This window comes from Mirounga leonina, unplaced genomic scaffold, assembly GCF_011800145.1.
Source record: "Mirounga leonina isolate KUSES-001 unplaced genomic scaffold, KU_Mleo_1.0 Mir_268, whole genome shotgun sequence".
NCBI lineage: Eukaryota > Metazoa > Chordata > Mammalia > Carnivora > Phocidae > Mirounga > Mirounga leonina.
The window spans coordinates 4,969,031-4,989,263 of NW_023270649.1; the positions used below are offsets into that span (position 1 = coordinate 4,969,031).

Consider the following 20,233-nt stretch of genomic DNA (forward strand, 5'->3'; position numbering starts at 1 on the left):
TCAGAGTAACGGTCCCTCTTAGGCTCTGCATCTTAGTACCTACATGGCCTTTTTTTTTTTTTTTTTAAGGTTTATTCTTTTTTTTTTTTTTTTTTACTATGTTATGTTACTCACCATACAATACATCTTTAGTTTTTTACATGGCCTTTTCAGCTACTTTACCTCTCAGTCCCTTGCTCTCCCCGTCTGTGCCTTTGGATAGCCATCCTGGGGCAGACCAATTTGGGCTCAGAGTTGTACAGGAAGCGAAGGATTGGAAAGGCCGGGAAAGCTCAAAGAAAGAAAACCATGAGGACTCGCAAGACCAGAACTCAGACAGGTTCCGAATCATATTAGGTAAGAGATTTGTAAAAATGCATTGCTCGTGTACAGGTATCGTGCTGGGCCCTCAAACTGAGTGAGTGAATGAATGAATGAAAGATATCAAACATTTTTCATGTACCCACTTAAGAATAAATACATATTATGTATATATGAGACAAATAAAATGAGCGGCATTTATCCATCCATGAACATGTGCCTGATCTTGGGTGTTAAATAGATACTGTATTTGAGGGGTGCCTGGGTGGCTCAGTCAGTTAAACGTCTGCCTTCGGCTCAGGTCATGATCCCAGGGTCCTGGGATCGAGTCCTGCATCATGCTCCCTGCTCGGTGGGGAATGTGCTTCTCCCTCTGTCCCTCCCCCTGCTCGTGCAGGCTCACTCTCTCTCTCTCGCAAAAATAAATAAAATCTTAAAAAAAGACTGTATTCGATTATACAATATGTATTTTTAGTATCTGTTAAATAGATGCTGTATTTGATTATAAATACAGATCTCTGTTATCTGTTAAGTAGATAGTGCATTTGATTATAAGATGCATATTTCTGGTATGTGTCAAATAGATAGTGTATTTGATTATAAATACTTATCTCTTGTATGTGTTAAAAAGATACTGTATGTGATTACAAATACATATCTCTGGTATGTGTTAAGTAGATACGGTATTTGATTATAAAATCCGTATCTCTGGTATGTGTCAAGTAGATAGTGTATTTGACTATAATGCGTGTGTGTGTGGTAGGATGATGAACGTTTAATGCAACCATGGTGCAGAATGCAGAAAAGAGCTGGCTAAAATACCTTCCCGTAGAGGTGCCCGAATGGCTCAGTCGGTGAAGCATCTGCCTTCGGCTCAGGTCATGATCTCAGGGTCCTGGGATCGGGACCCTCAGCGGGGAGTCTGCTTCTCCTTCTGCCCCTCCCCACTCGTGTTTGCACACACGCCTGCGCGCACTCTCTCTCTCCCTCTCTCAAGTCAATAAAATCTTTACAATAAATAAATACGTACATAAAATACCTCCCCACAGCGCTGGCTGAGAGCAGACTGCAGGGGGATGCTCACCTCTAACTTTCTCTCCCAGAACCTGTCTCCTGCCTGGAGTGTTGGCCCCAAGTGAAGAGCGCTGTCCTGGAATGCAGACGGTCTGACAAACACTTGGGTAAGTGAAGGGCCTGGCAGAAGAGGGGCTTGCTCCCCGGTAAAGGGCTCCCGTGTGGGGGCCGGAGGGGAGCGCTCCAGCTTCGGCTGGGCCGGGCGGGTGTGTGTCTCCCTGATGCCTTTTCCCACCTGACAGCACAGTTCTGCTTATAGAAGGAGCTGTAAATAGGACTTTATTATTTTTTGAAGTCTTTCACTCTTTTTTTAAACAAAAGGGATGAAGTTTTCAATCAGAGGAGAAAAGGAGCATCCCAGTCATTCTGAATCTCGAGATCTTGACCGTAAGGTGCCAAGGCCCCTGTACTTGATTTTTTTTTTTCTGTTACAAACAAAACTAGTTATTAAAAAAAAATCCTATAAACTGATTTGGAACCAGAAGAATAATCATAAAACTGAATGCTTCAACGGAAACATCGTCCTACAGGAATTACGGCGAATTCATCAGTTATGAGAGTGTTACCTGCCCTTTGTATTCCACTGGTTTCAGTCCTGCATAAATGGGCACGAAGCTGCTGGCCAGCAGAACCTAGATGAATAAAATAAAGAAACAGCTCATAAACATAGGCGTTAGCACGCATTCAACAGCTTTGATACGTTTACCATAAAATGTGAAATGTTTCAAAAAATAACAACTACTATAAAACGTGAAATGAGTTCCATCTATGTCAAGTGCACACAGGACACCGTTAAACAGAAAATAACACTTCTAATACCTGAAAAGACCTTGAAGAGACATGCACAGTTCAATGTTCTGTGTCTCCGTTGACCTCACCTGCGTAAAATCGGGATTTTAATTGTAGACAGCCAAGTCGTTACAACATGAAACTCCAGGTAAGGCTAAATTCTTGACTATGTGCTCATAAATTATTTACGATGCTCTATCATATACTATAAAAATCATACTAAAGTTGCACCCTTGTGGCGCTGGCTGGCTCCGTCCGAGCCTGGGACTCTTGATCTTGGGGTCATGAGCCCTATGGTGGCGGTCGAGTTTTCTTTAAAAAATAAAAATGAAAATAAAGTTGCACTCTTATTTTTCAGAGGCGCGAAACCCTCCGGTTATTACGGGGGACACTAGCCTGAAGCTTAGGGGTGTTCTACTTTGTCACCAGGATGTTGCTAAGGATGGCAGCACATCTCATGCGTTAGCAACATGGTCTGGATGTAAATGAGACAGTGGCAGGTAGGAACACCAATTATCCCTTATCTTCCTTTGAAAAAGTCAAAAAAGATTGCCATTTAAAATATTACCATTTCTTCCAACGGAAGAAGCCTGGCACTGGGAACCTTTCTGACATGTACGTGTGTTGTTTTCCAGTATAGTTTCCAAATCAGTACTGTTCTGTTTGGAAAGACACCGCAGTAGATACTGAATATTTAAGCTATAATCTTCCAGCTAGTGAGCAAAGATGCTATGGCTGTTTATTGTGAAAGATTTCATGAGATGGGGGGGGCATATGTTATTCAGAAATGGATGATGGCCCTAAAACTGATTTGTAAATCATCTATGTGGAATTATTTAGAACTCAGAGGGCATTTCCCCCAAAGAAGCGATATTATAGGTATGTTTTCTGAGGTTAGCTCTCAAAGGCCAATGTACTCTGAACTGTGAATAAATAATCGATCCGGTCACCAGCAAAATGCACTTTCTATAGGAAAAGTCCTCTCCGGGTTGTCAGCTGATGCCGCTGGAACCCAGTTACGTCTCCGTCCCGTCCCTAGCAGTGGGCACAGGCTCTCGTCCTCTAAACATGCCTCCTGGCTCCTGCCTCCTGGCTCCTCACTGCCCAAAGCTGCTGGAGGCAAGGGTATCTCCTGCATGGTCAGTCAGTCCTTCTCAGGGCTGATACTCGACAGACGCCTGTTGTTATCGCTCCTTCTCCATGGCAGCAGTGAAGACCCTCTGGTGCTTCCCCGCCGTCTGAACGGTGGGAGAAACGCACAGCCTCCCGTGTTGTCGGGGGCATGTCGAGGACAGAGGGAGAGGTCCTGGCTGGAGCTGCCCTTACAGCACTGGGCTCCCGACAGGGGGCCCAGAAGCATCTGGGGCGTCAGATTTGTGTGGGAGCAAATTCAGTGGCCTCGTAGCACGATGCCAGGACTCCTGCAGGAACAAGGGAAGGGAATGACACGTGGCACGCCTCTCTGTTGTCCCAGGCTGGTGCTCGGTGCCAGAACCAGCTACATAATCTGTGTGTCCCATGCAAAGTAAAAATGCAGGTATTAAGAATTGCAAGATGTCGATAACAGGGCATCAAACCCAAGTGCAATGGCAATCTTACAGGAGGTTTGTCACCCGTCCTCAAGGAAGAGTGGGTGTAGACAGGCCTGTCCTTAGGCACTCCTCCCAATGGTGTGCGGTGATCTTAGGCACAGCCAGCGTACACAGGTCCCTGGGTTTGTGGGAGATGACGTCACACGCCCGCGCGGGGGGACGACAGGACAGAAACCAACCTTCTGGGCCCCAGAGCATCAGCAGTTGGGTGTTTTTCAGAGAAGGGCTGTTCAGCCTTACGAGGACTGCATTCCCCCTAAATGAATTTGGCTCTGTCATCAGTTGGCTACTCCTTAAAAAAAGCAATTACAGGCTCTAGGTATGTTTTGCAGGCACACTGTGGCTATTTAACGAAGTTATTTGGCAAAATGCACTGTAGTGGTAACAGGAACAGTTTGTGGATGGCACACATATTGTGAAATTGCAGCACTTAACGCTCTTTAGAGAACCAAAGGCACCCTGTCAATATAACGATCTATTTCAATATGCTGCACAATTACTTCTGCGCTACAAAAAAAAAAAAGAATCACTAGCATGAGAGTCCGAATTACGTGTTTCCCCCCACCCCCGCGTGTCGGAGCATAATGTGAAGTTCACAAGTCAGTGCTTGGAACTCTTTTGCGGTGTTTGGTTGAAAAATAGTATTCAATTACTTCCCTACAGAAAAGAACCGTACGAATCCTCCTCGCTGATGGGAAGAGCTCATCCAAAGGGAAAACACCTGCCACTCCTCTATACCAGTGTATTTATTCGTCATACCTCGCTTTCTCTTTCTATGTGCTGATGATTTGTATATCCAACTAAGTTTAGTGGGGACATTAGCTTCCACAGTTCAGAACAAAGTGGCTTTTCTTCTTCGAGGTCTGCTTACTGCCATTTTACTGCAAGCAGAGAGGATTTTCTTTTTTTTTTTTTTTAAGATTTTATTTATTTATTTGACAGAGAGAGACACAGAGAGAGAGGAAACACGAGCAGGGGGAGTGGGAGAGGGAGAAGCAGGCTTCCCGCCGAGCCGGGAGCCCGATGCGGGGCTCGATCCCAGGACCCTGGGACCATGACCTGAGCCGAAGGCAGACGCTTAACGACTGAGCCACCCAGGCGCCCCAGAGAGGATTTTCTAAGGAAAGAGGCAAACACTGACATTCTCAGGCCACTTGATAAGATGGCAGGCCTAAACGTGTCCTTCTGCTGTGTCTTACCTCGTTGTTTTCCCAGTGAGGTTTTTCTCACCGGTAAATCTCAATACAGGGGGAGCAGAGGTTCTCAGCAAGGGGAGGGGGTGTCTTTGTTTAGCGATGTCTGGACACAGTACTGTGTGTCCCAGCTGTGTGTGTCGGGGGGGGATACTATGGGCATCTAGCGGGTAGAAGCCAGAGATCCTTCTAGACATGCTGTAGTTCACAGGATGCACCACCACAGAGAAGCAGAGGAGCCCAAATTATCAGGGGCGCCATGGTTGACAGACACTGATGCAGAAATTGGGGTCTTGCCATGCATGGCCCATCACAGGGCCCAGCACTTTAAGCACCGGACGTAGGTTCAAACGCTGATTAGTTTTTTGTCTCATTCTTACTAAATATACAATGATGAAAATAAAAGTAATTTCCCACAGCAACTGTACTAACATTGCCAAGTGCATATTCAATACACGTTCTGACTAGCTCTTTTCATTTCACATTTCATAGGAAAGGGGTGTTTAGAAAATTATGTGGCCTGGCTTCCTTAGAGAATAAATTCCCAGCAAGTTCCATTTATGCCTAAAGTTTGCTGTGGAGTTTAATGAGGATCTGGCTGTTTATTCAGAACCTGCTGGTGTAGTTGAAATTCAAAGACAGATTCAAATTTATCTTCCCCAGTCTTCCCAAGATAATGACCAATCTTAAATGCAGGCCTTATTTCACCTTCAGGAGGCTAAATGTGAGACGATCTTGCGACAAGAGCATTCCCGCTATGTGTGCAGAAATCTAGGACATCCTAGCAACGGAGACAGGGTTGTTCTTCCCAAGAGCGACGTGGTTCTGCACGAAAGCCTTCCTGGGAATAAGGATCAACGAGCATTCACTTGGGTCAAAAGACCAGCTCAGACCACATGTGTCCCTCAGTTTTAAACATGAAGAATTCACTGACTGGTGCTAATTCAGACAAGGGGCCAACACCACCGCTCCACGGCATGGTGAATTTCAAAATCGTTTCTGCTCAGCTGTGCGAGTGACATACGAGTTTCTTACAAACAAAGGATTTACCTCCCTAATCACACTTTGCGGAAGACTCATATCAAAATGGGCTTGGATTTCTTGATCGCACATTTCCTTGGGAAGAAAAACAGCCCAGGCTTCAGGGAATAATGTGTAAAGGGGCTCGCAAGTAAAGGACTTGCCACAGACCCACGGCACACGGGGAAAGTCAGGAGAGCAAGGGCCCCTGGGCGGGGGGGTACTCAAGAGGACCTGACGAAGCGCCTCCATGCGCGTGATCTCTGTAGCAGTTTGTGGGGTAGGTGGCTCAGCGTGGATTCCAACTTAAAACGAAACCAAGGCACTGAGAAATTGTGCGAACAATGCTGACCACACCCACCGAACACAAGCGCTAGGCTCTTCCATCACCAAGGGACCATCTGCCTTTGCCAAATGGGGTCTCAATCTGGTGTTGCTCTGTTGAAAACAACCGACCCACTGCCATAAATGATCAGTGCATTTCATCCTCCACGGGAACATTTTCATCTGCCCCTCAACTCACCCCCGCAGAAAAGAGTGTGGCATCCAAAATGAATCTCTCTGCTTGAGGAGAGCAACAACTGAGGCATTTGCAGGAGGAGGCCTTTTGGGGCTCTGGTCTAACTCTATAAGGGATCCCCCGTGTGGGGGTCATTCCCACCTGTACGGTAGAACACATTACGTGTGTCTCCCTCTCTTGTCCGAGTCACCAGTGGGGAGCTGGGGAGGACTTGGCACAAGTAAAGTCTGGACACCTGAAGGCAAACCACATGTCTGACTTGCAGTGGTATACAGACAATGGTGGGGGGGAGAACACCACCGCCACCAACCCTGAGGATCTTAGTCTTATTCAGGCTGTGAAAACAAAATGCTATAAACTGGGTGACTTATAAACGACAGACATTTATCACAGTTCTGGGGACTGCAGAGCTCCAGAACATGGCACCAGCCTTTCTGGTGTGTGGTGAGAGCCCCCTTCCCATCTTCTTGCTGTGTCCTCTTGTGGCCGAAGGGGCAAGAGTGCTGTCTGGGGTCTCTTTGTAAGGGAACTCTTCCCATCCATGAGTATTCTGCCCTCATAACCTCATCACCTCCCAACGTCCCCACCTGCTAATACCATCTCATGAGGGTTAGGTTCAACCCCAATTTTGGTGACAGAAATATTCAAACCATAGCATTCCACCCGTTTCCCCCAAATTCATGTCCTTCTTGCATGCAGAATACATTCAATCCCTCCCAACAGCCAAAAAAGTATTAACTTGTTCTAGCATCAACTCAAAGTTTAAAGTTCCAAGTCTCACCGAAATATCATCTAAGTCAACTATGGGTGAGACTTGAGGTACCCTTCATCCTGAGGCAATCTGCTCTCCAGCTGTGAATGTACGAGATCGTGATGTTATGTGCTTCTAAAATATGTGGTGAGAAGGCACAGGATAGACATTCCCATTCCAAAAGGGAGAAACAGGAAAGCAAACAGAGGTAACACATTCAGAGCAAGTCTGAAACGCAAGGGGGCAAATTCCGTTAGATCTTAAGGCTTGAGGATATGCTCCCCGGCGGGATGTCCCGTCCTGCAGGCCCTTGGTGGCAGGGTCCTGCCCCTGAAGCTTTGCTGGGCAGGGGTGGGGCCCCACCTCTGAGTGTCCTGACTGAAGCTCCCCAGAGCTTTCCTCTTGTCTGGGATCCCCACTCCCATGGCTCCGAGCGGGGGAGGATTGTCCAGTGAGAGGCGAGGGTCTGTCTACAGTCGGCCTCGTGCTCTGGGCTTCTCGGGAGAGGGGCAGCCCTGAGGATCTCTGCAATGCCTCAGGGGTCATACTTCCATCGTCTCGGACGGTAGTCCTGGCCTCTCTTTAGATGGCTGACAACATCCTCATCAGATGACTGTTTGCCCACACCTTCCAGTTCTGTTCCAAAGACACTGTCCCTCTTTTCAATAAGGACAGGCTGGGCATGGTCCAAATATTTAAGCTTTACCTCGCTTTTGATAAGTGATTCCATCTTTAAGTCGTTTCTCTCTTGCGTTTTATAGAAGCAGTGAAGAGAAGCTAGGCAGCTCCTGCAACACTGCTTGGAATGAGGCCTCATCAAATACCCATTTTTCTCTCTCGCAAGTTATACCTCCCAGAAAACACTGGAAGCCTTCACTGATACCTCACAGCAGGGAGGGCTTTCCTCCAGTGTCCAAGACCGTGTCCTCGTTTCTGCCTGAGACCTCGTGAGATTGGTTTTTCCAGATGTCCATAGTCCTACCACCATTCTGCTCATGGGTCCTTAGGGAACCTCTGAGAAGACAGTGGCTGTCTCTCCAGCTCGCCTCTTTCTTGTCCAGGTCCTCTTCAGAAGCACCTCTAAACGTCCGCTCACGGCAACGTGGGCTCTTTCTAGCACGTACCTCTTCTCTCTCCCAGTCTGTCTGTCACCCAGTTCCACAGCGCTCCCACTTCTCAGTACCAGTTTCCTGCCTTAGTCCATTTGGGATGCTATAGCAAAACACCACAGACTCGTGGCTTCTCAACAAGAGAACCTGATTTCTCACATTTCGAGAGGCTGGGACATCCAAGGTCGCGGTGCTAACAGATTCAGTGCCCGCAGACAGCCTGCTTCTCACCATGTCCTCACAAGGCAGGAAGACTGAGCTAGCTGTCGGGGTCTATTTTATCAGAGCACTCACCCCATTTGCGAGGGGTTTACCTTCATGACCTCTTCATCTCCCAAAGGCCCACCTCCTGATCCTATCCCATCAGGGGTTCGGAATTCACTGTATGAATTCGTGCGGGGAGCTGAGACATTCAGACCATGGAACTGAGTTAGATCACTGCACACGTAAGATTCAGAATACTATGGAAATCCAGTCCTAAGAAAAGGGAATCTTTGGGAGCACCTGAGTGGCTCAGTTGGTTAAACGTCTGCCGTCGGCTCAGGTCATGATCCCAGGGTCCTGGGATCGAGCCCCATGTCGGGCTCCCTGCTCACTGGGGAGCCTGCTTCTCCCTCTCCTCCCCCGCTCATGTTCTCTCTTGCTATCTCTGTGTTTCTCTCTCAAATAAATAAAATCTTTTTTTTTAAAGATTTTATTTATTCATTTATTTGAGAGAGTGAGAGAGAGAGAGAGAGCACATGAGAGGGGGAGGGTCAGAGGGAGAAGCAGACTCCCTGCCGAGCAGGGAGCCCGATGCGGGACTCGATCCCGGGACTCTAGGATCATGACCTGAGCTGAAGGCAGTCGCTTAACCGACTGAACCACCCAGGCGCCCTCAAATAAATAAAATCTTAAAAAAAAAAAAAAGGGAAGGGAATCTTTGGACCATATAACTGGTCAACACAGGTTCTTAGAAAATATTTGACTATCATTGCAGATATTAAACGAAAGAATAATCTTTCATGCAACTAAAAGCGAAGTTAATTAATACAACTTAAGTAGGAGTCCTCACACAAAAGCAAATTTATAAAAGAAAGCCAGTGGTAAAGAGATGCAAAATCTTACGTGAAAACGTGGCAAAACTAGGTAGTAGTCCATTTCCTGAGATATTGTAGATGTAGGTTAGGACACTCTTCATGAACACTGAGGATAAGTAAGGGGGAAAAGAAGTACTTGTGCAAAAGAACTACTTGTGTGTGAATCCTACTCCACAGAAAGAGAGCTGTGACACTTGAAATTTCACGACTGACTCATACACGCATGCTGACCAGCAACGTCTGTGGCTTAGTACCTGATCTGTCTACTATTTGCTGAATACTGGCTGTGATCAACACGCATACAGCGCTTTCCTGCTGAAACACACTTTTACTTGCTTTATTCATTGTTCTCCATGGTAACACAGATTGACTCATTAAGTCCGTTTCACAGTTGGAAAAACTGAGGCTCAAACAAAATTAGCCCTGGAGGACACTGTCAGGAAATGACAGACCTACAGAGGAACACTGAGAGATGCACATAAAACATGCAATACTCCAAGAGAGCACATGCATGCACACAAAGGACTTGACATGCATACACATACACACATGCACGCTTTAACATACGTAGACACCCTGTCTGTAATTAAATGTGGCAGTCAGCTGGTGGATAATAAAGAGCCCAGCATTAAAAAAAATAAAAACACTAGTTAGATTGGGAATAAACAAGTTAATGATAAGATGGGTTTAAAATGCAACGTGGTGGTTGAAATCCCTCGTATTTAGTACTTCCAGATTCCTTCACCAGCTGCCAACTGATACTTGACATCCCCTACCTCTGGTTTTAGTCTTGGTCTGTCTGTGTCTGTGTTTGTCTCTCTCACCTCCAGAATTTCCAAACACTGGGAAGGAAACCCAAGGCTGTGTGTTGGTATGCAGGTACGCAGAGCTCCCAGGAGACTCAAGTGTGCATACTTGGTTGCTTCTCTCTTGCGTTTTATAGAAGCAGTCAAGAGAAGCTAGGCAGCTCCTTCAACACTCTGCTTGGAATGAGGCCTCATCAAATACCCATTTTTCTCTCTCGCAAGTTATACCTCCCAGAATGGAGGCTTTGGGAGGCCCTCCCGTCTCCCCGTGAGGGAGGGGAGTGGAAGGGCGGGCAGGCGGCTTCCTCCTCTCCCTCCCCACTGCACCAGGAGCCACCCCATCTTGCCGCGTGGCTCTTCACGGGGCATTCTACCTGGCCTCTCTTTTACTCAGAGGACAGAAGCGGATGATGTCCCCACGCACAAGGGAGTTTGCTTTCTTTCCTCCCCATGCTTTTTCTTCTCCCCTCTTGTAGTCTCCACCCCATCTTACTGCTAAACTAAATGCTTCTTGAGTATTCCAGGCATGGATTTCAGACATTTTATAGCCACTATCTGCCATCAAGGAACTATCCATCCTTCCTATTTTTAGTTCTGAAAAAGGTTAGAGCATTCTGCTAAATATTTAAAATGCTTCTTGTGTAACCTAGGATAAACGTTAATTATTCAATTATTCTCCTTACAAGATATTACACATTTGTGTCAACTATTTCTCTTCTGTTCAATGAACTCAAGTAATTACACCAATTCTCTGAATAGTTATTTTCCAAAACAAAGGAAATTGAAAAAAAAAAATCATGTTTACTTACTGCAATAGTTTGCTATCGCGCTGTAACAAATTACTACAAACTGAGAGGCTTAAAATAACAAACAGATCTTTTACCACGCAGTCTAGAGATCAGAATCTCTCGTGAAGCTGAAACCAAGGTGTTGGTAGAGGGCTGCATTCCTTCTGGGAGGCCGTAGGGGAGAATGTTTCCTGCTCGTTCAGATATTGGCAGGATTCACTTCTACCAGCTGGAGGACTGAAGTCCCCTTTGCTTTGCTGGCTGTCAGAGGGCTCTGTGCTAGCATGAGAGCTCAGAACTAGCTGCGGTGCATGGCATCCAGGGAAGATCTCCGTTTTTAAGGACTTACGGGTTTAGTTCGGATCCACCCAGACAATCTGGGGTCATCTCCCCATTTCAAGATCTTTACCTCGATTATATCTACAAAATCCTTTTTGCCATGGGAGGTGACATATCCACAGTTGCTGGAGATTAGGGTGTGGACATCTTTGGAGGTCATTATTCAGCCATGCACACTGCCACGTAAAAGGAATTGAGAGGGGGATCATTTCATCCAGCATGTGATGTCATCAAGCAGAACACTGGACATCTGGGCGGTAGTCCCAGCTGGGCCACTGACGAGCTCACTTACTTTGTAAAGATCACTCAACATGTAGGATCCAGACGCTTTGTTCTTTCTTTTTTTTTTTTTTTTTTTAAGTAGGCTGCACACCCAGTGTGGAACCCAGTGTGGGGCCTGAACTCACAATCCTGACATCAAGACCCAAGCCATGATCAAGAGTTGGATGCTCTGGGCTCCTGGGTGGCTCAGTGGGTTAGGTGTCTGCCTTCGGCTCGGGTCCTGATCTCGGGGTCCTGGGATGGAGCCCTGCATCAGGCTCCCTGCTCAGCTGAGAGTCTGCTTCTCCCTCTCTCTGCTCATGCTCTCTTTCTGCCTCTCTCAAATAAAAAAATAAAATCTTTTTTTTTTTTAAAGATTTATTTATTTGACAGAGAGAGAGCACAAGTAAGCGGAGCAGCAGGCAGAGGGAGAGGGAGAAGCAGGCTCTCCCCTAAGCAGGGAGCCCGATGTGGGGCTCGATCCCAGGATCCTGGGATCATGACCTGAGCCGAAGGCAGACGCTTAACGACTGAGCCACGCAGGCGCCCCTAAAAAAATAAAATCTTAAAAAAAAAAAAAGAGTTGGATGCTCAACCGACCAAGTCAGCCAGGCGCCCCTTCTTTTGTTTTGTTCTCAGTGAGGCCCTCGTTGCTGATGCCACCTCAGTTCATCTATGTATCCATTCCCGTTGCCTGGCTGACGCCACATTGATGGAGCTGGTACTGTGCCAGGTGCGGGGACTATCCGTGGTCGGATCAGAGCAACCCCTGCCCGCTTGGAGCTTACGCTCTGGTGAAGAAAGACCGACGATTAACACTAACCAGGTAAAGCAGTGAACAACGGAGAATGTGAACAGTGATGGGTAAGTTCCCGAGGGCTTACGGGAAATGCCAGGCGCTCTGCCGTTGTCGAGAGAGGAGCCGAGGACGGACGCCTTGAGCAGGTAACTACTGGATCGAATGCCTCCTGCTTTGAGACACAGTGACCCGCGTCGTGGTGCCGGGCCAGGCCGGAGAGGCCTTCCGGCACACTGACAGCCCCCGAATCTGGGCCAACGCTGGCAGGTGGGGACAACTCGGGCGGGGACTGACCAGCTCCTCCTTTCAGAGCTGGCAAGTCTCCACAAGATGATAGAAAGATGTCTTTTTCCAACATGGAAAGACTATTAATTTATGAGTGTAAGACTGGCGTAGTCAGCACACCAAGTAAAAATATTCTAATCTATTAAGTCACAAAGTAATTTTACTTGTCAGTTCAGCATTTCATTAGGTATTTCAAATTATATCATTCACACAGTAAAACGCCAACAGTTAGACTCGATAGTAAAAATCAATGCATTTATCATGTAATTCAGGCAGAACTTTCACCACTTACTCTCAATCCCTCGCCCACTGCTGTGTCCACACACGCATTCTCCATATTATCTGAAGCTGGCCGTGATTCCCACCAAAGGGAAAACAGAGAAAAAAATCGCCCGGCTTTTGTAAGAAAAGCGCACTCTTTCACATTTACAAATATTTGATCTATTACCTTAGCAAGTACACTGTTATTTGCAACTCTAGCCAAAGTATTTCCCAGAGATGATAAATTCACCACTGAGCAACTTCCAAATGTGTCTGGCTAGAAAAGCATGAAAACAAAATGGGAGGGGGCGCCTGGGTGGCTCAGTCGGTTAAGCGACTGCCTTCGGCTCAGGTCATGATCCTGGAGTCCCGGGATCGAGTCCCGCATCGGGCTCCCTGCTCGGCAGCGAGTCTGCTTCTCCCTCTGACCCTCCCCCCTCTCATGCTCTCTCTCTCATTCTCTCTCTCAAATAAATAAATAAAATCTTAAAAAAATATAAAAATAAAAATAAAAATAAAAAATAACAAAATGGGAGGATGAAATGGAACATTAGATTGGAAAGTCAAGAGACCTAGGGTCCAGAATGCGTTCCCCCAGGCAGGCAGTATGACCTTTGAGCACATCATGTAAAATCTCTCCACCCGTTTCTTCTCTTTAAAAAAAAGAAAGCAATAAACGGGCAGTAATCACACCTGTCCTACCTGCTTTACAGAAGGCTGCGGAGGACTGAGTAAGACAGCACGTGTACGAAAGTCTTACGTGAACTGGGAGATACCAGCTACGTCACTCAAGGAACTTAGTACCGCTGCGCTACCCAGCTGCACTCCCAGGTGCTCGTGGGCTTGCCGACCATCACGAGAGAAACACGGAACCAGTATGGGAGGTCTCTGGAGCCTCCGAGGTGGCCTCTGAGGGACACTGGTTAACTCACTCATCAAACACATCATTTACCCTGCACTCTTCGTCTCTCAGGCATCACAGGAAACCCTGGATCTAAAGAACGTGGTGATGCTCATCGCCTGGGAGAAGTAATTAAGTCCTCGCTGAGTTCCTCAAACATGAGATGCAGCTGTGTTACCTTAATGAGATCCTCCCTGGAGGGAAAATTGGAGACCAGGTAATTTTCTCTGGTGTTGGTGTTGGTGATAGATACGTGCAGTCGGTTGTGGGCCAACTCATGAGCGTTGGTGGGGAGAATCAGCTCCATTCCGCTTCTGAAGAAGAAAAAGTGACCCGCATTATTTACCTTGAATTATCGAGCGCCTTGGAAATATTTTAGAAGAGAGAACACTACGTTGAGCATTGCACAGTTTATACACTGTCCTCAACACTCTGTCTCCACATGCTTTGGGGGAAACGTTCTATATACATGTATATACCTCAATCGGGCCATGAAATCATAGCCGGGTGTTACTGCCCCAAAAGACTGCCTTCGGATTTCTTCGGCAAACTTGTAGGTAAATTCATTACATTCCTGAAAAAGAAAATGAATAGGTGAACCTATGATTTGTAAAGAAAAAAAACCAATTCCTTCTTTTTCCAGAATTCTGTGGCCATCACACAAGGCACCTGGACCCTAGCTCTTATAAACCCAATGCTTAGCCTTCGGTGCCCCTTTCCTTCAGAGCTACGTGAATCGCCCCCACCCCCCCAGACCCGGTCCTCACCCACCGTTCTTAGTACCCAGGCAAGCTATGCATTCTCCCAAATCCAGTCTTTTTTCCCTCTTCTTTTTAAACCACCTCAAATGGCTTTGCCCACATCTGGGAAATCCTTGAAGACTCAATTCTGATTCTCGTTTAGCACGTTCTTCTACACATTTCTCCAACACAACTGACCTCCTCTCCCATCGCAATTCTGTGACCTCTGAAACAGTCCACCTGCAACAGTACTGATTACCGATGACCAAGACAGGACTCGTGACGACTGCTGTTTGTCTTTGGAGATCCGTCTTGGGCATCGGTAGTCTCCGCGTGGTGAGGAGGGTGGGCGTCTAATGTGCTGGGATTCACGGATGCAGCTTCTGTTAGCTCATCCTCACGTAACCCTGTAAGGTGACTATAATACCCCACTTGACAAGTAAGAAAACTGAGGCTTGGGAAGATTAAACAGCTTTCCCAGTATCGCATCAAAACTCCTCCAGAGTCAGGATCTGAACCCAGGTCTATCTTTCCTTTATTAATTCATGCATGATGCAACCTATATTGGGTCCTAGGCACTGGGATTCAGGTGGACTGAGATACAAAGAGCCCCTGTCCTCATGAGACCTAGGACTGCCTCAGCGCACAGATCCGAGAGCACCATGAAGGTGCGGTAAGCAGAATCAAGCCTCCTACCCCCAAAGATGGCTACATTCTAGTCTCTGGACTCTGTGTTTCCTTACAGACAGAAGGGATTTTGCAGATGAGTAAGTTAAAGATTTTGAGATGGGTAGGTTATCCTGGATTATGTAGCCGAGTCCAGTGTCATCATGAGGATCCCTGTAGGTGAAAGAGGAGTGTCAGAATTAGAGAGGGAGATTGGAAGATGCTGTGCTTAAGGCTTAAAGATGGAGGGAGGGTCCTGAGCCCAGGAATGCAAGCTGCTTCCAGAAACTGTAAAAGGCAAGGAAACAGACTGTCCTCCGGAGCCTCCAGAGGGAGCACAGCCTTGCTGACAATTTTTGAGTTTAGTCCGGTGAGACCTTTCCAGAATTATGACCTCCAGAAATCTAAGACAATACATGTGTATTGTTTTAAGCCACTAAGTTTATGGTCATTTATTGTAGCAGCAACAAAAGAATTACATAGCGGGCGTCAACCAAGGCTTCCCTCCAACGAGACATCTAGGGTGAGACCTAAAATGTGAGTAGGAGCTGGACAGGACATGGGGGTAGATGAGGAAGACTGGCAGAGACCACTGGGAGCACAAGCCCCCAAGGGCACTGAGCTGAAAATCATCATCAGGGAGCCAATGGAGAACCAAGTCACAGGGGTCTTGGGAGGCCTGCCAAGAAATCTGGATCCCGTCCCAAGTCAAAACAGAGCCCTGGGAGTGGGAGGGGAAGGTAGCGGGGAGGGGGGTGTTAGTCCCCAAAATGTGTGCTCCTTCTAGTAGGCCAGACTGCCCACTTAACCTACTTTCTTGTATTAATTTTACTTACACACACACACACACACACACACACACACTCGTGCATGCGCACACAGACACACACTCCCCTGACCAGACTGGAAACTTATTAAGCGACGGACTTACTCATCTTTGTGTTCCCCACTATATCGAACACCGTGCCTTGCAAATTATGGGCTGAGAAAACGCTTGCAGCACTGAGCTCTTAGGTATGGACGTCTAAGTTTGCCTGCCACCTAAAATACACCCGGCATCAGGTAGCTCCTCTTAATTATACGTGCATAAGCTTAGAACTAGATTAATTACTCACATATCTGTCACAACACCACAAAGCTCGAGGAATCATCCGCAAGAGCTGAGCTAACACGGATGTAAGTAGAAAACAGTTTGCTAAAAAACTCAGAGCAGTCCTACGAGTGGTGTATTTCAAATGCTAAAAAGAAAAGAAATAAAATAACCTTAAATCAACTGGCCGAAAATTTACTTTGACAAAGGAAAAATGAGGATGCTCCAGGTAAATACAGAGAATCATTCTGCACCTTCCAATGTGAGCACCCAGTAAGTCCTGCTCCTTTACCAACCCAACAACCCACCCAATCCTACCAACACAACTAGACAATACAACAGGGTCTCCGATTCATTGAGAAAAGGTACAAGAACAGGTACTCTGGCTTGAAATACGGTATCGAGTCTCAAATCCAGAGGAACCATCCGTGTCTGAACGTCACAGAATTTCAGTTAAGTGGCTGTATTATGGCAGAATTTCCAAATCACGTTACCTCTAAATCACACTTAATACATTTCTAAATCTGAAGATTCGGAACCAAGTCTATTTAATCACAAAGCTGAGGATTTGCCCCACCTAAAGGAAAGATGGCACCGAGGAAGAGCAAACAACGCCCTGGAAGTCCCCGGCCTCAGGAGTTCTGGAAAGAAAGTAGCTTGCAATTCAAATCATATGATTCTGCTGGCTTGCGGGGTGTTCACACCTTACGTCTACGTTCACCGCCTTCAGGTTCTCAATCTGTGCGATCTGCACAGCACTGCATCCCTTCTCTAGTTTCCGATAAAGCAGCCGTACAAAGACAGGAAGAAAACGTAAGAGGATTCTCATACGGCTGGCCTCAACTCCAGTTTCTCTTTCATAAGCAGCTCATCCTAGATCATGAGAACAAGATTCCGGATGTTTAAAATTTTGTCGTCTTGACATTTTAAATGTGACTTAAATTCATTCCTGGGCACAAATGTGTTAACTATTATTCAGTTGTTGTTCAAAGCCACTAGAGTATGTAAGTAATGAATGAATACGATATCCTGCACCTACAGAAGACAGTTCTCCCAGTCAGCAAATGCATGATTGCTGTCTAGAAGCAGAGAACATTTTTACAACAGAGACTGCATTAAATATAATACCTAATGAAGGCTTATTTTCATTACTTCTGGATAAACTGCTTGGAATTCACAGTTTTTTCAACTGTGAGAATGAAAAACAAATAAAATCTCTGTATCATTCCGCTTAATAGAAATTGTTGGTCATTTTCCTTTATCCACCTGTGTGTAAATGGGAGGAAAGAAAGCATTATCGGCCAAGCGTTCCAGGCCTTTGAAAACAGGGCTGATGTCGTCATGATCAGATAAAGAAGAAACATCCTTTGCTTGAAAGAAACGGAGCTGGAATCTTAAGACTAAATAATCACTCAAGAGTAAAAATAAATAAATAAATAAATAAGTCATTTTATTTCCTTGTCTCACTGTCATCCAAACTAATCTTTCCCAAGTCCGGAAGACAGATTCAGAATAATTAAATTCTGAAAGAGGGGCGCCTGGGTGGCTCAGATGGTTAAGCGTCTGCCTTCGGCTCAGGTCATGATCCCAGGGTCCCGGGATCGAGTCCCCCATCGGGCTCCCTGCTCCTTGGGAGCCTGCTTCTCCCTCTGCCTCTCTCTCTCTCTCTGTGTCTCATGAATAAATAAATAAAATATTAAAAAAAAAAATTTTTTTTTGAAAGAAAACTCTTAACCTTTTCTGGTACCCAAAGGATTATTTCTGTGCAGTTAATTTAGTAGGAGCCAACCTTCACGTCCGCCGCTCAGACAAGGAACGCAGCCTAGGTACTACTTCATTACCTCTATTTTTTGTGGGGCTGTTAGCAGGACAGCTGCAACCAAGGATCCCGCAGAAGCCCCTGCAAAGGCCTGGACATCCTCCAGGAGCTTCTTGCCGTGTCTACGAAGTGCAGATGCTGCCCCCAAGTGGTAAATGCCCAGGAACCCGCAGGCTGCAAAGGACAAGTTGATGTGCTTCATGCTGGATGCGAAACTGAGGATACCGAAAACAAAGATGCTCGGAGTTGGTAGAGTTTATTGCACATGCTGTGTTGTCTCGTGCCTCCTGGTAACGAGACTTTGCTTTAATACATCAGTCTCTGTGCTAAACATAGTATATCGTCAGTGAAAGTCTCATCAAATACCCAAATTTTTCAAGGACACTTTTTTTTTACTCTCTCACCTTGGCCCAGTAGAGCTGAATCAATTTTAAAAAAAGTTGAATTTCATATGGATTCATCACAGCGATGCTGCAATCTCCTATTTGATTAGCCGGCAGGAAACAGATCAATAAATTACCAGCGGCCAGGCATTTGGTCTTTTTTACACTTTTGGGGGGACGGCTCCTGTTGCGGAAGGTAAAATCGCTAGAAAGTAGCCACTTCCAAAGAGAGGACACACGTGCTCTTTCCAAGTGCATCACTCCATTTCAAGAGAAGTGCTTGCCTCCCCTGCCCCACAGTTGCATTGCAAGCATCCACATATATATTTAAAAAATTAAAAAAAAGAAACCCCAAATGATGCCCACCATCAATTCCATTATGCAATGAGCGATTATTGAACAAGGCAACCTATTTATGTCAAGGCCCACGGGGGCAGTCGAAGCCTCCAGGAAAGGTCACCCGCACCCCTTGATGCCTCGTGCTGCTCAGCTGAAGGGCAGAGCGGTGTTCCCGAAGCCCCAGGGGGCCCGATGTGCATGATGTCCCGCGGCCACCCCGAGGCTCACCTGGAGGCCCCCGGGCTGGGGCGTGTCTCCTCCCTGCCCCGCCCCCACCCCTCTCCCGCGCCTCCAGACGACGCACAGGCCCTGGGCCTCGAGTTTAGGGGCTGAAGACCCTTGTTCTGTTCGCCCGGAGGCTGGGCCGGGGCAGCCGAGCCCCGGTTTGGGTTGAAGTTCTGCAGACTGCAGTGGGGTGGGGGGCGGGGGCATCCGCGCGGCAGGTGCGCGCAGACCCAGCGTCAGTCTGCGGGCCTGGGGGCCCGGGGGCGGCGGGGCGGGGGTCGCCGCCGGACCTGCCCGGCTGCGTGGGGGACCGACCTCTACGGACCAGAGCCCGCCCTACCAACGCAGGTCTCAGGCACTTGCATGTTGAACGGCCCCCTTAAGCGGAAGGCGGGGCCGGGCCGTCACTCAACGAGGCCCCGCCTATCAGGGCGGGCCCACGCTCGCGGAGGGCCTGCCCAGGAAGCTGTCGCGAAAGGGGTCTGGGCGGGCCTACGCGCGCGGGGCTGCGACGTCGTGCTGCCGACGCACGCCTCCGCTAGGCCCCGCCCACCCCGTTCAAAACACTGGGCTCAACATGGCGGCGCTCATGCGGACGCTTGACCCGGCTGTCCCGGGCGCGGGTAAGGGACAACAGTTGCGTCTCGAGTGCGGCCGTCTTCCACACGTAGCGATGCGGTTTAGTCCGTCCGCGCGCCTTCGCGCCCCGTGCGGGCTGGCCGCTGTCTTGCGAGTTTGCTGAGCCCGAACGACCGTCATTCGCGGCTCACCGGAAGCGCTTGTCCCTGCGGGCGTCGGTGTCCCGGAAGTAGTTCTGCTGCTTTTCCGCAGCGTGGGGCGGTCCGGCTGGCCGCGCGGGCGGGGCTCACGTGCTACGTTGTGGCCCGACGCCTGGTAGCTTGTTCCCTGAGGGTGTAGGAAACCTGAGAGAGAGTGTGCGTGCGTGCGTGTCGTGCGCATGCTCGGGCTGCGAAGGCTGTGTGACCTTGCGCAGGTTGCCTACCCTCTCTGAGCTTCTCCGGTGACTTACCTGCCGCATGGGATGCTAACATCCCGACTTGGTGCCAAGTCGTAGGGCTCGGGTGCGTCCGCCTTCAGCAGAGG

The 20,233-nt window shown here is 47.7% G+C and overlaps 1 protein-coding gene across 3 annotated transcripts in view; it reads right to left on the bottom strand.

Annotated features, from left to right (window-relative positions):
* Nucleotides 1-19,423, bottom strand: part of PNPLA4 (patatin like phospholipase domain containing 4) — a 28,443-nt gene extending 9,020 nt beyond the window's left edge. Inside the window, exons 1-6 of one of the 3 annotated variants that reach the window (XM_035029676.1) lie at nt 18,932-18,997; nt 18,587-18,663; nt 18,205-18,397; nt 14,347-14,441; nt 14,046-14,181; nt 1,941-2,006 (exon numbers count right to left, since the gene is read on the bottom strand). In XM_035029676.1, the coding sequence (XP_034885567.1) occupies nt 1,941-2,006; nt 14,046-14,181; nt 14,347-14,441; nt 18,205-18,384 (477 nt within the window). In that variant the 5' untranslated portion in view covers nt 18,385-18,397; nt 18,587-18,663; nt 18,932-18,997. Of the gene's footprint in view, nt 1-1,940; nt 2,007-14,045; nt 14,182-14,346; nt 14,442-18,204; nt 18,398-18,586; nt 18,725-18,931; nt 18,998-19,132 lie in introns of those variants that run through there. The other 2 variants (XM_035029678.1, XM_035029677.1) reach the window with 2 other exon arrangements.
* Between the last annotated feature and the right edge of the window lie 810 nt (nt 19,424-20,233).